The 14,109-nt window shown below is 33.3% G+C and overlaps 1 protein-coding gene across 1 annotated transcript in view; it reads right to left on the minus strand.

Moving 5' to 3' along the window:
* The window catches only part of CCDC178 (coiled-coil domain containing 178), a 418,410-nt gene that overhangs the window by 82,577 nt on the left and 321,724 nt on the right, over positions 1-14,109 (minus strand). Inside the window, exon 19 of the mRNA XM_055124824.1 lies at positions 1,556-1,690. Within this exon, the coding sequence (XP_054980799.1) occupies positions 1,556-1,690 (135 nt within the window). The remainder of the gene's footprint in view (positions 1-1,555; positions 1,691-14,109) is intronic.

Here is a 14,109-nt window from a genome sequence, read left to right on the forward strand (position 1 = left end):
TATTTCCAAAACTTCAAAATGCCTTATAATTTACAATGTAATTCAAAATTTGTAACACTTTTAAGAATGCTTATGTTTGATTTTGTAATACAATAATAATAAAAGCATGCAGGTTTCCTTTGAATAATATTTATTTTTTTATTTTATTTTATTTTTGCTTTTTGGGTCACACCCAGTGATGCACAGGGGTTACTGCTAGCTCTGTGCTCAGGAATTACTCTTGGCGATGCTCAGGGGATCATATGGGATGCTGGGAATCAAACCCGGGTTGGCCATGTAAAAGGCAAACACCCTACCTGCTGTGCTATTGCTCCAGCCCCTGAATAATTTTTAAAAATCAGATTATAACCTTTATATTTTAAATGTATTATATGTTAAAAGACATTTTAAGAAAAAAAATGTCCCTCACCTTTAAAATATTCAACCTATTATTTATTTTTACATTATACTTAGTCATCCTACACATTTTAAACATCTCCCTCTCAAAACATTAATTTTCCATATTTTTGTTAAAATTCAGTATCAAAAGAACCACTACAAAAAGTATGTGTAAATAGAGTATATCTTCATAACTATAAAAATATATAATCATATATTTTATACTCTTTTATAATCATTTTATATACTAATTCATTTAATAGTATTTTATTAACAATTTGTCATATGTGATTAATAATTTGTTATGTATAGAGGTAGATATTATTAGAGGAGAATAGTAAAAGTTGATATCAGGTGAAGCCAAATTTGGAACAGCTTTGAAAGTGCCTTGTAAAATCCTTTTCCATATAGTGGTAAAAGCACCGTGTAAGGCACATATAAATACAATATATAGGGAAATATTTGATTTGCTTAGATTGTACATGCATTGTTTGTACTAAAATTTAAAACTATAACTTTAAAAAGCACATGTGTTATATAGAATAGGCACTTAAGAGATAAGACAAGGTTATAGGTGCTTTACTTTGGAAGTCACGCTGTAGACTTAGGATAATATTTTAAATAGTAAGATATTATTTTCAAGTAATCGCTTTAATTCATATGGGTTTCTAAAAGAGATTAGAATCTTAAAGACTTTGATCCACTCAACATTTTTAGGAAGAAAAATAGTAAGATTCCAATGGCATCTGGAATGATAGCTGCATTCTAATCCCAAGTTGTTTATTTTTTAAACAAAGTCATCTCTAGATCTGTTTAGGAAGGGGAAAATAAATGGTACAAAGAAGCCCAAGAGTGTCATTTTCACTGAAGTAGCTTTCACACAAAAGCAATGTAAGGCAACGATCAACACTAGCTTTTGAAGAGCTAAAATGTATTTCTAAAAGTCTGTTTTGAGGTTTGTGACAAATAGGTTGAATCTTTTCTCCCTCTCCCAAAGTATGCATGTTGTATATGCTAACTTACTGAATTCACCCTTCATGCAATCCCAGTTTATTAAAGAGATTAAAATTTTATAAAACTCTGATAGGATATGGTTTGAATGCTTCATCACACTACTCATCATTTGCTTTCCAATCTAGATCAGAATGATCTTTCCTACTTCCCTGCAATCACCTACCTGCACAGCAAGTATTTTCTCCACACTCTCCTGAGAGGATGACTGGAACCGGGCCAGTTTTACCTGGCTGTAGAGGATGACCAGTTCGAAGTGCTTCTGCCACACCTTGAGTATACTTTTTTGCAGCTCACAGAGCTAAAGGGAAAAGGAGGGGGAAAAACACAAGTCAGAGTCGGAGAAGAAATTAATGGCAGTGTTCAAGAAGAATGATGGAGAGAAATATAGAAAGCAGTCAATAGCCCATTCTGCACTGCGCGGACCTGACAGGAATTTCACAGTCTCTTGATTTTTCAGCCCACTCATGTGCATTCATCAGAAACCAGTCACATCTGGCCGCCAGGATGGGGGGTTAATTTTCTCTAAATGCCTCAGCAGTTTTGTTCTAGCTGAGGCAAACTCTGTGACTGCAAAGCTGATGAGTAAAATATTTCTACTTCACCCAGTTTAACTCAAAACCGATAGCCTCAGGACATATTGAACCTTTCTTTAAAAAAATAATCTTTTGAAGCTTTTTTGAATGGCACATCAGGTCAAGCCAAAGTTTAAAAATGCAACTTTAAGACTTTGATGGACACCGTTGCTCCTTTTTCTCCTCATAAAGCTTACTATTGCTTGGCAATGTGTGCTTTAGAGCATGACAAAACTAAAGAGAATTAACTTAGCCATCAACTGCTGAGGGAGAACAATAACAGGGAAGAAATTTCCAGCTAAAACTCCCTATTAATCTACCTCCCTCTGACTATGTGACATGGAAACATTTCACTGCAATGAAAAACAGTGGACGCAATGTTTAGAAATCAAGTTTCCAACTGAATCTGCACAAAAAGAGGAAGACTACTCTTATAAGACATTCTATATCCTTGGAAGCTTAATATAAAACCAAATTAAAAGCTCTGCTAGAAGTTTTACCAATATAATCTACATTTGTTCTTTCACCAGTTGCTACAGCTGCATCATACAAAATGGCTATAATTTAATTATTTTCAAAAATCAATGCTAAAAACACTATTAAAACTTTTACATAGAATCTGTTCTGTCACTGAAAACAACTTCTGTTTTAGGTCACATGAATACTTGTTTATCTTGGTTTTTTAGTTTATTTTGCAAAAAGAAATATTTTAAAAAATCGCACTAAAGATTTCTTCCTAATAGAATAAATACACGATTAAAATATGATTACTTATATTTCACTTATTGAAATGGGCACTATGCATCTTACATGTAAGAGACCATTTGTAAAACTTCACCAAACAATACATTTAAAACTTGTGAACTTTCTGTATACAGATCTCAAGGTAGCAATCTACTTTAAAAGAAATGATTTTTAAAAAATAATACCAGGTATATTTTTGTCATAATTATCATCATTATGTATTGCATTTCATATGCATCTATGAAAATCTACAGAAAAAAAACTTTTTATTCTTGAAAAGCTTATTTGTTTTTCTTTTTATTTTTCTGGTAAGTCTAGGGATCCAATCCAGATTCTCACACATGCAGGTCAAGTGCTCCACAACCGAGCCAAATTCAAATTTACTTTATTAACTGATTTAGGAAAGAAAGAAAGAACTCCCTCAACTAAATATTTCAACTTGTTAAATGCTGAAATTACCTGAAATTAGCTTATAGATAACTTAGGCAATTGGATGAAAAGTTAGAATCATGCTTAAAATGAAACTATCAATAGATTTCCTCTGTAATTTTTTATATATGTCTATCTGATATATTTTTCTAATTTTAATTTAATCTTAAAATATTTGTCATGCTACTTTTGGCATCAAATTATCATGAATTCATCATGATATCAGGAAAAATTATTTTATTAGGTATGATCATAACAAGATGATGATATCAAAACTATATTATGGTGGACATAATGTGGTATTTCCCAGTGATACTGCCCCCTACTATAGGTAGTAGCTTTGGGTACAATTGAGGGTTGCTTTCCATTTTTTGCTTAAAAAAAGGATTTTAATGTTTTTTTTTTCTGAGAGAGGACAGTAGGGCAGATACATTAAAGAATTCTAGAGTTAATAGGAATAGTTGTCAGGGTTATGAAATAGCATGAAGTAGTTAGCAGTGGTTTTGTATTACCTAATGCACAAATCAGTAATTTGAATGGTCTTAACTAAATTTGCCTTATCAATAGATTTATAGTAGGATTTATGTTTAAATTATACATTAAATCTAAAACTGTAAACAAATATAAACAAGTTGATATTTAGTGGTAAGTCAACATTAATATGGAGAGAAAAGCAATTATGATAAGTGTTCTTGAGAATAATTTTATAGACCAAAATTTGTGATTTCATATTGGTTTTACATTACAATTACAATGTGACCTGGAAGCTTGAATATCTTGTTTCTTCACAAAGGATTCAGTGGAAACTCATTTACTTTGATATAGGGTTATAAACTAAATCATCAGAAAATCATTTAGCAGCTAGAATAACTTATCCCTGGTAAAAGATTTTAAAAGACATGTTGCAGTGTGATTCTTTATACTGAATGACTCAATATAACAGAGGTTGAGATAAACATTATGAATGAAGGGGACATATTCGAATAAACAAATGTAATTCACTAAATTATGCTTGTCTATTGTCTTTTGTCATTAGAGATTCTAAAGAGATTAGACTTTTGCTATTTTCTTTACAAAGACAAATAACCAACAATTCTGAATTTTTGTCAATATAGCTATTTTAAACAAGGTAGTTCACAGGTTGCCTACATTCACTGTGGGCTCGTGTTTCTTAATGCTAGTTTACAGATGAGTAGCCTATAATTTAAACCACTTAATTTTATTAGGTGGCCAGTTTTAGTTATGTTTAGGATTTTGGCCACGCTATCAGTAATCAGGACTTACTTCTGGTCTGTGGGGGACAGGGACCGCATCCTGCAGTACTTAAGGCTTACTCCTGGCTTTGTGCTCAGGGATCGCTTCTGGCATTGCTCAAAGGACCATACGAGGATGGAATTCACTAACACAAGAATATGAGCTTTAAGAGGCTAGAAACAGAGGTCAGAGATAGTGCACATGCATGGCATGTGTGAGACTTTGAGTTTATATCATCAGTACCACATACCCTCTACCACAGCACTGCTGGGATAGTGGTCCTAAACACTGCCAGGCTGAGCACTGAACCATTAGACTAAGCACTGCTGGATACAGTCCTACAATCCCATGATACATATTGGCTAAATTCCAATAACTTTTGTCTTTTTTTACCCCTGATATGTTAGCAATAATTTATGAATTGAAGATATTTATAAAAACTTCATATGAATATTCAAGGGCTCTGCAGATCTTGGTCACTTATTTTCTTATTTACAAAAAGAATGAGTCATAAATACAAAACTAACATCTGTCTACATTTTGTAGATATTTGTAAGAGATGCATGATCAATTTATGTGTGTGTATCATCCTTTAAATGGTTGCTTCATGTATTGATAGTTTTTTGAAATCTAAAAGTTTCAAGACAAAAACAAATAAAACCTTTTTCCAGACACTGAATGCAAGATGACAGAGATAAAACAAGCTCACTGTACATATTAAGGTGCAGCTCTACAACTAACATTAAAAGATGCCAAGCCACTGAATCATCCCAGGTAGACCGACGTCTGGGCTGAAAACTCTGAGGCCTTTTAAAAACGTGGTGGACCTATTCCCCATCTTCCAGAAAGGCCTGTCAGAGGCACACCTGACCTTCTCTGACACAAACTGCCTACCTTCACAGCTCCTGGAGCATATGGTTGCATATGTGGCTGCATGACATCTCAAATTTCACAGTACTGACAATCCTTTCCCAAATTTGATAGGAAAGTTGTGTAGAAGCCCACCTAGTTCTGTGAGCAAAACAACACATGAGGCTCAACTAGCCCTTATCATCTCAGTAAATTATCAGATAATTACCTTAGTAACACCATTGTGAGATACAACAATTATTACAAATTGAATTTCACTGATATAATTTCTGATAATTCCGTTTGCCATTTTGTTGTAAAAAGCAATGTCAAGTAGATTTGTTTTTTACTGCTAAGGATGTAGACAGGAAGCTGAGGACACTGTTAGAGGAAAGGTCACACTGGTGGGATGGATGTTGAAACAATTATATTATAAACAACCTTATAAATAAAAAAAGAAACAATTGTAAAGATATGAAGTTGTATTCCCAGTATTGTAAGCCAAGGTTAAAGAAATTTGCCTACAAATATAGATGAATTATATATGTAGTTTTCATTCAAAAGAAGAGAATTTACATTAGATTTGGTATTAAAAATGACTATGGGACTAAATTTTTTTACTTCATTGGAGAAAATTAAGTATCTCCATGAAACATCATTTATGTGAAATACTTTGAATTTTTGGTAGCGTCCGAGGTCATAGCTGTGTGAAACTAACTGGTGGTCAGAAGAATTTTTAGGACAACTTGAACTACCTCATGATCACAGATAAAACAGTTAAAGAAATAATAAGTAATTATTGTAGTATCTCAAAATGTGACAAAAAGCAAATAAAAGATGAGATATAAAAAAATTACCCATGGTAAAGTTAAAGTATTTACACACATCTCCTCAACTGACATAAGTTTTTATAAGTTAGAGGTCATTAATGAAGACAAGCTCAATAAGAATTTAAACACATTCACATCTTAAATGAGAGGTAATCACAATACATAGTAGATTTTTATTCAATTTTCTTATTATAGTTTGAGTTGTCATAAAAACATTAAATTATTTCCTATGTAAGTGTCAGCTGGAATTACTTAAATAACAAACTCCTTAAACATCAAAAGAGAAAGTGTAATATCTGAAAAAAGTTATTTGGGAGAATGTATAGATATGACTAAAGTAAAGAGAATGAGGGAGGAGGAAGACTTAATAAATTGTTAAATACAGGAGAATCAGCATTCAAAAAAATTGTACATCAGATAAAGTTAAGTAATTTAAGACAAGGTTACCAAAAGAAATATATAGGAGAAATAATGTGCCAAGGATAGTTGATTGAATCTATTAGTTTACTATGATGACAACTATTTTAGGAAAGTATTTATGGCAAAGGCCTAATAACAAAATAAAGCATACAGTGATTACTCAATAAATAATTGTTAAAATTGAGTTTATAAAGTAAACTGATAAAATTGTAATGATAAAACGAAGACAGACCAGGAGCTTATTAATTAATGAAAAGAAAAATAACAAACAAGTCAATGAAAGAACCAGAAAAACATATCAAGGGAAAAGTGGAGAGATTTTGGTTTAGTGGAAAAGTAATTTAGATGGATGCAGAATTTAATTTGGAACATCAAAGGAACTGGAATCATTTTTGATCTCTCCAATGTCCCTAATGCATCTATTCTGGAATGAAGCACTTCATTGATTACATTCCACAAATGAAATCATTTAACCTTGAGATGATTACATTCCTACCCTCTCATTCAGATCTAGGACAGGTGAGGTAGGATAAGGGAGGAAGATGATGAAAAGCAGGCAGGAAAAAAAAACAACAACAAAAGACAATGAAGCATTTAGGTACAATGAATGGGGGACAGCAAGTGCATTCTAAAGACCTGTCATGTGCTTAGAACTAAGAGAGAATTAGAATCACTGACCTAACTGTACTGTTGACTGCAACACAAATATCATAGTAATTTTATGAAAATGTATGTAGTCACATAAGAATAAGGAGGGACATACTAGAATAGGAAAAGTCTTTTTTTTTTTTAAAAAAAAAGGACCGTCCACTCCTTTCCTCAGTTTTGTGTATGAAAGAGCAAATAAGACTATTCTGCTATATCAAGAAGGCTAAATTAGAAAATATCTTATTGGGCCAGAAAGATAGTACAGTGTGTAAGGTACTTGCTTGCATGTGGCTGATCCGGGTTGACTCCCATCACCACAGATGGTGTGCCAAGTCTTGTGAAGAGTGATGTCTGAGCAGAGTACAGGGCCAGGAGTGATGCCTGAGCACAGCCAAGTGTGGCCCTTCCCCAGCCCCCCACTGCACACCTTCCTTCAGAACAAAAACAAACACATTTGATGTGTTGTAGTCTGAGCTGATGAAAATTAGAAAAGTAATGAAATTTTCAACAATGTTCTTGGACAACTTTGACGTTCCAAGGTATCTAGTAAGTTTGGCTATGATACTTTCTGATACATTTGTTAAAGGAAGTCCAAAGAAAGAAATCATTAATAATTCTTTGTATTACTCATGAAGAGAAAATCTAATGAAAAAAAAATCTACTCATTAAGAAAAAATATCCAGGTGGACTTGGTGTCATGAAACTTAAGGATTGGTGATTTTGTGTTCACATGAACAACATACTTTATGAGTACTATGCAAAATATGTGACATATTTTACAAATGTAAATTTGATTAGATTCTTTGTACCCCTCACTGTCATCCCATTGCTCATCGATAGGCGCCAGTAATGTCTCCATTGTTGTTACTGTTTTTTGGCATATCAAATACTCCACTGGTAGCTTGTCATCGTCTGCTGTGCGGGTGAGATACTCTTGGTAGCTTGCTGGGCTCTCTGAGTGGGTTGGAGGAATCGAACCCAGGCCGGCCACATGCAAGGTAAATGCTCTACCTGCTGTGCTGTCGCTCCAGCCCATTAGATTCTTATGACATCAAAACTATAGAGCATAATTCATTGTCACTACACTGAATTATGAGTTAGTATAGTATCAATGAATTTATATTCTAATACTATTTAGTATTAATTACTGAGTTACATTACCACTGAATGTTATTTTACACAAATTACAAACCAAATCCTAAAATGATATGAATTCATCATTACGTTATTTTATTACTGCTATGAATATGGAAAAAACAATGTCTAGAATAAAATGACACTATTTTATATACAAGTTACATGTTTAAACGTACTAGAGTTAGTCATATGCAAATTAATAGAAAATAGACCCATTACTGGGCACTAAAATTAGTAACTTCAAATCACTATCTTTCCAACTATTTTTCAGAATAAGTGTAGCATATACAAAATAAGGTTTATATTATGGAGCACATAAGAACAAAGTAAAGTTTTGCTATACCTAGTTTAAAAAGCATGACTGGAATATGTTGTGAAAGAATGGCAGTGAAACACAGTGAAGTATATTTCTTTCTTATTGTCAGAGAAAAAAGCTTTTAGAGTTGTTTTTTTTTTTTTTTGCTTTTTGGGTCACACCTGGCGATGCACAGGGGTTACTCCTGGCTCTGCACTCAGGAATTACCCCTGGCCGTTCTCAGGGGACCATATGGGATGCTGGGATTTGAACCCGGGTCGGCCGCGTGCAAGGCAAACGCCCTACCCGCTGTGCTATCTCTCCAGCCCCTAGAGTTATTTTTTAAAAATAGGTCTCTCATTTTATAACCCTCCCTTTGTGAAGCGAAATAGAATCTGTCTTTTAAATATGCATTAGATTTGGAAAATTTCCTTTTTTTGTTGCTGGGGATCAAACCTGGATCTACCACGTGTAAGGCCTGCCCAGTGTACTATCACTTCAGCCCCAAAATTGGTGAATTTCTTCTAAAGAGCAGAATACAGCAGAAATAGCATCTCACTTGTAAAAATCAGAAACACAAATATCAAATTTGTTTATAGACTCCTATGACATTAATATTTTGAAGCTTGATACCTTGACAGCAAAAGAACAAATTAATGTTGTCACCATAGGAATGGAAACTTCTCAGTAAATTCTGTCCTGCATTTTCCTAATTCTCTTAGATCATCTCACCTGAGGAAGTCAGATACCCAATGTGAGCCACTCTATGAAAAATAGCCACATGATGAGAGACCAGAAATTATTTTCTTTCATTTTATTTTTGGTAAAAACAGTGAACTTGGAAACAAAATCATTAGATGGACACAATTTTAACAACCTGATTGCAATCTTGGAGAGACCCTGAGCCAAAATCATCTCTCTCTGCTGCAGCTTCTCTGATTTGGGGTCCTCAAGCAGCACTGTGAGTACAAAACTCAAGTTTTCTTAACAATGAGCAAAGTATTCTTCTAATTCACTGGCTAAGACAAAATGAAATTGATTTATTTTTAACTAATGGGTGATCAATAAATACTTATTTATAGAATATAATTTGTCTCACTTAGAGCTCTTTTATGAAATGGGAGTTTAAGGACTACAACAGTTCAAGAAATTTTAAAATAATTTAGTATTGCTAAATATTTTCATGTATTTTCATGTACTACCTCAATATGTCAAAGAAAACAGACTGGGACTGGAGCGATAGTACAACAGGTAGGGTGTTTGCCTTGCATGGAGCTGAGCCGGATTCAATCCCCAGCATTCCATATGGTCCCCTGAGTATTGCCAGGAATAATTCCTGAGTGCAAAGCCAGGAGTAACCCTTGTGCATTGCCGGGTGTGACCCAAAAAGTAAAAAAAAATTAAAAAATAAAGAAAATAATTTCCCCAGGAACTGAATGTGAATCAACACTGAACAAAAATAACAATGAAAACAATATCTTGACACATTAGGACTAGGAAGAGAAGAAAATTACTTTAGCCTGATAAGAGGTATAAATTACAAATTCCCAATAAACATTTTGCTACAGATTATTTAGAAAAATTTTCATAAATGTCAACAAAGGATTGGAAGCAATAATTTTATTAAAAATTGTATTATTCTTACTGTCCGAAGCAGTAAGAAAATTAAAAAGATAGGTATAAGATGCAGAATGCTTACATAACAACTAAAGAAGTTCTAGAAAGCAACAATAGATGGTAAAAGAGTTGAGAAATTTATCTTGCTTACAAGATTAGCATTGAAAAATAATAACAAAATTATACCAATTTTGAACTATAATAAGCATGCCATTTCCAATAAAAACTCAAATGCAAAATCCCCAGATCTCACTATACTAAAGGATATGGGAAAGTCATTTTTTTAGAGGAGGTCAAAAAACATTCTTGAAAACTATGAAGAATGAAGAAATGACATGGCATAGTCTGTCCACTTAAGGGAAAAAAATGTCAAAAGGATGCCAAATTCACATGAAAAATTAGGACTGGAATAGCTAAGGTAATTATGACACAGAACAAATTTGAAGGATATGACATGGAAATATATAATTTATCTGAAAAATTCCAGAACTAAGTAAGATTAATATTACATTAGAATGGATAAATGGCTTTTGATTGGAAAAGAGATCTGCAAATAGATACGTTTCTGTAAAATATAGAAATCTACATATGCCAAAATATTCAAATCAGTGAATAAGAGATTTCATAACTGACTATTTCTATTCAGAGAAAAATAAAATCAGATACATTATCACAACACACACAAAAATTAAGGTATATTGGAGAAAAACTTTATTTTTTTGGAATAAAGTATGATAAAAATAAGTTTACAAACCTTTGGAGGGAAGAAATTTAAAGCAAAATTTAAAAATTAATTTTAATAAAAGTACTTGACAAATTTAATCACATTGAAATTGAAAAATAAATTTAAATAGAGCAATAAGATACACAGATTTAGAGAAGATACTAACATTATAGTTAGCAAGGGTTACTTCCTTTAAAATAGTAAAGAGGCTCTATATGCTATTTAGAAAAATACAGAAACAATATACCAGCAAAATGGCAAATTATACAAATATGCAAGCCATACAAAAGAATTGTTTTTTGGTTTATAAACATGTGGTAACATCTTTAACCTTTACAGTTAAGTGCAAAAAAAAGAAAAAACTCATCAAATTGGTTACAACTTTTTTTTTTCTTTTTGGGTCACACCTGGCGATGCACAGGGGTTACTCCTGGCTCTGCACTCAGAAATCACTCCTGACGGTGCTCAGGGGACCATATGGGATGCTGGGAATCGAACCTGGGTCGGCCGCGTGCAAGGCAAACGCCGTACCCGCTGTGCTATTGCTCCAGTCCCACAACTTTTTTTTTTTATTTAACCACAATCAATTTTGGAAAAGATGTTGAAAACATACACCGCTACATTGTGTTTTACATCGTGACAGATTTTGGAGAGCAATTTTTCATAATACATTACAAATGAAGATGTTAATCTCTTTTTGTTTTAACAATTGACTTGAATCTGCATATTCTAGACCAGCACTTCTCAAAGTTTAGTTCCCAGATAAGCAGAATCAATATCACCACAGAGATATAGCCATTTAGAGTCTCTGAATAATAAACCATGAGGCCCAGAAATTGATGCTTTAACAAGATCACCAGAAAAGCAAAAGAAATACATTGTTGATTTAGAGCATTCCTTAAAACAGTGAAAATTTGAAAACAACTAACTACCAATATCTGAGTAATAAAAAACATCTCATACTTATAACCTTAGTTAATCCTATCATAAAATATTTACACTAAAATTGAAAGTAATATGTGTAGTATAAAATTTATATACATAAAAATATGAATCCTTGAGGTTACTATTTCAGTTGATCATCAAAAGGGGCAGGGTGGGGTGGGGGGGAGATGGGATGGGGAAGAGGGATACTGGGTTTATTGGTGATGGAGAACAGGCACTGGTGGAGGGATGTGTTTGTGAACATTGTATGAGGGAAAAACAAGTTCTAACATGTGTGAATCTGTATCTGCACCCTCATGGTGATTCACTAATTAAAGAATAAAATAAAAATAAATTAAAAAAAATGGATGTTGAAAGCTTAACATTTATTACCATGGTTTATGATATTAACTGCTCTAAGGAATAAACAATATATGTGTTAAGACACACACAAAAAGTATTATTAAAAACATAAGTGAGATGATGAAGACTAAAAGAATGCTAGTAGTTAATCTCAGGAGAAAAATATTGGTAAAGGAAGGGAGATAGAGGGATTGAGAGTATCTATATTGGTTTAACATAGAAAGAAGGTCTGGTGACATAAAAGCATTGCACTCATTTGTGGAGTATAGAATAACATTACATGAGGTTGACATCCAAGGATAGTAGATATAAGGGCCAGGAGGATTACTACATAGCTGGAAGACTGCTTCATGAGTGGAGGAGAGAAGGCAGATGGAATAGAGAAGGGGTCACTAAGAAAATGATGGCTGGAGGAATCAGTTGGGATGGGAGATGTGTACTGAAAGTGGATAATGGACCAAACATGATGATCTCTCAGTGTTTGTGTTGCAAGCCATAATGCCCAAAAGTAGAGAGAGAGTATGGGGAATATTATCTGCCATGAAGGCAGGGAGAAGGTGGGAAAGGAGGAGTATAGCGGAGATATTGGTGGTGGGAAATGTACACTGGTGGAAGGATGGGTGTTTGTCATTGTGTGATTGTAACCCAAACATGAAAGCTTGTAACTATCTCATGGTGATTCAATAAAAATAAAAAATGAAAAAACAGTAAAAAATTTATATAACTGCCCCTTTATGTAGAATTATCTTTAAACCTGTTTCTAAAATTTGAAAACAATATAAATTGAATATTTTTCAGCTTAAAAAATAAAAAAGAAAGAAGGCCTGAGGCTCAGTGCCTTGCAGATGGAGAACCTGGGTTCAGTTCTGAGCACCACCAAAACAAACCAAAACCAAGCAAGTAAATAAATGAACATCCAAAGGAAATGTGGCAAATTCCAATATTTGAAAAGCTGGTAAAGGTGAAAAAAATTGCATCATAAAACTTATTTAGCTACTTATAATTCATCACTGTATCATTGTCATCCCAATTGATCAATGATTTGCTCAAGCGGGCCCAGTAAAATCTCTATTCATCCTAGCCCTGAGATTTTATCAGTCTCTTTTTACTCATCCTTCCCAAAAGTGCAACATTAGAGGCTCTTCAGGGAAATGAGACCCATCATTGTTACTGTATTTTGCATATGGATATGCCATAGGGAGCTTGCCAGGTTCTCCAAGAGGGAGAACTAGGCTATCAGATGTCACCCTGTGAATGCAGCTCTGCACTTCAGGAGCTTGGTTTTATAGTCTCTGGATTTGGGCTGTTGATGGGATTACATGGCTCCAGGGCAGTTTGTGGGTGTGACTGCCTAGCTACTGGAAAATGGGGAATCTGGGTGGAAGAGGCCCAGATTCAATAATTCATATAAGATTATAATTTACTATTTAAAAATATCCCTTAGGTTAATGCTAATGTTTCTATAAGAAGGATTTCTCTATATTTTGTGGTTTAGAATCATCTGCTTTCAAAGACTTAGTACAGTTTCAGTTTTACAAATCAGTTTCCCAAATAAACATATGAAAACTATTTAAATACCTTTTTTATACAATATTTTGTTACATACACATTAAATTTTTCCTACTTATAATAAAAGAACTGTCTCAAAAGTTCAAGTTTATATAATGAGGAAAAAAATCACTTCCTGCTTACTTAAAATTTTTTATGTCCTCCACCCTATTAACATAGCTAATACAGTTTTGGATTCTAACTTTATAACTTATTGCACACTAAATTCAAGACAGACATATTGATCATATTTTCATAAAAATTTGATTTTGCTAGAATTATGTAAAAATTAATGTGCATCTGTTTGAAAGAAAGTAAGAATACGTAAACTGACTAACAGAACTTTGGGCAGGTTGTTTATAA

The sequence above is a fragment of the Sorex araneus genome, chromosome 2, assembly GCF_027595985.1.
Source record: "Sorex araneus isolate mSorAra2 chromosome 2, mSorAra2.pri, whole genome shotgun sequence".
Classification (NCBI taxonomy): domain Eukaryota; kingdom Metazoa; phylum Chordata; class Mammalia; order Eulipotyphla; family Soricidae; genus Sorex; species Sorex araneus.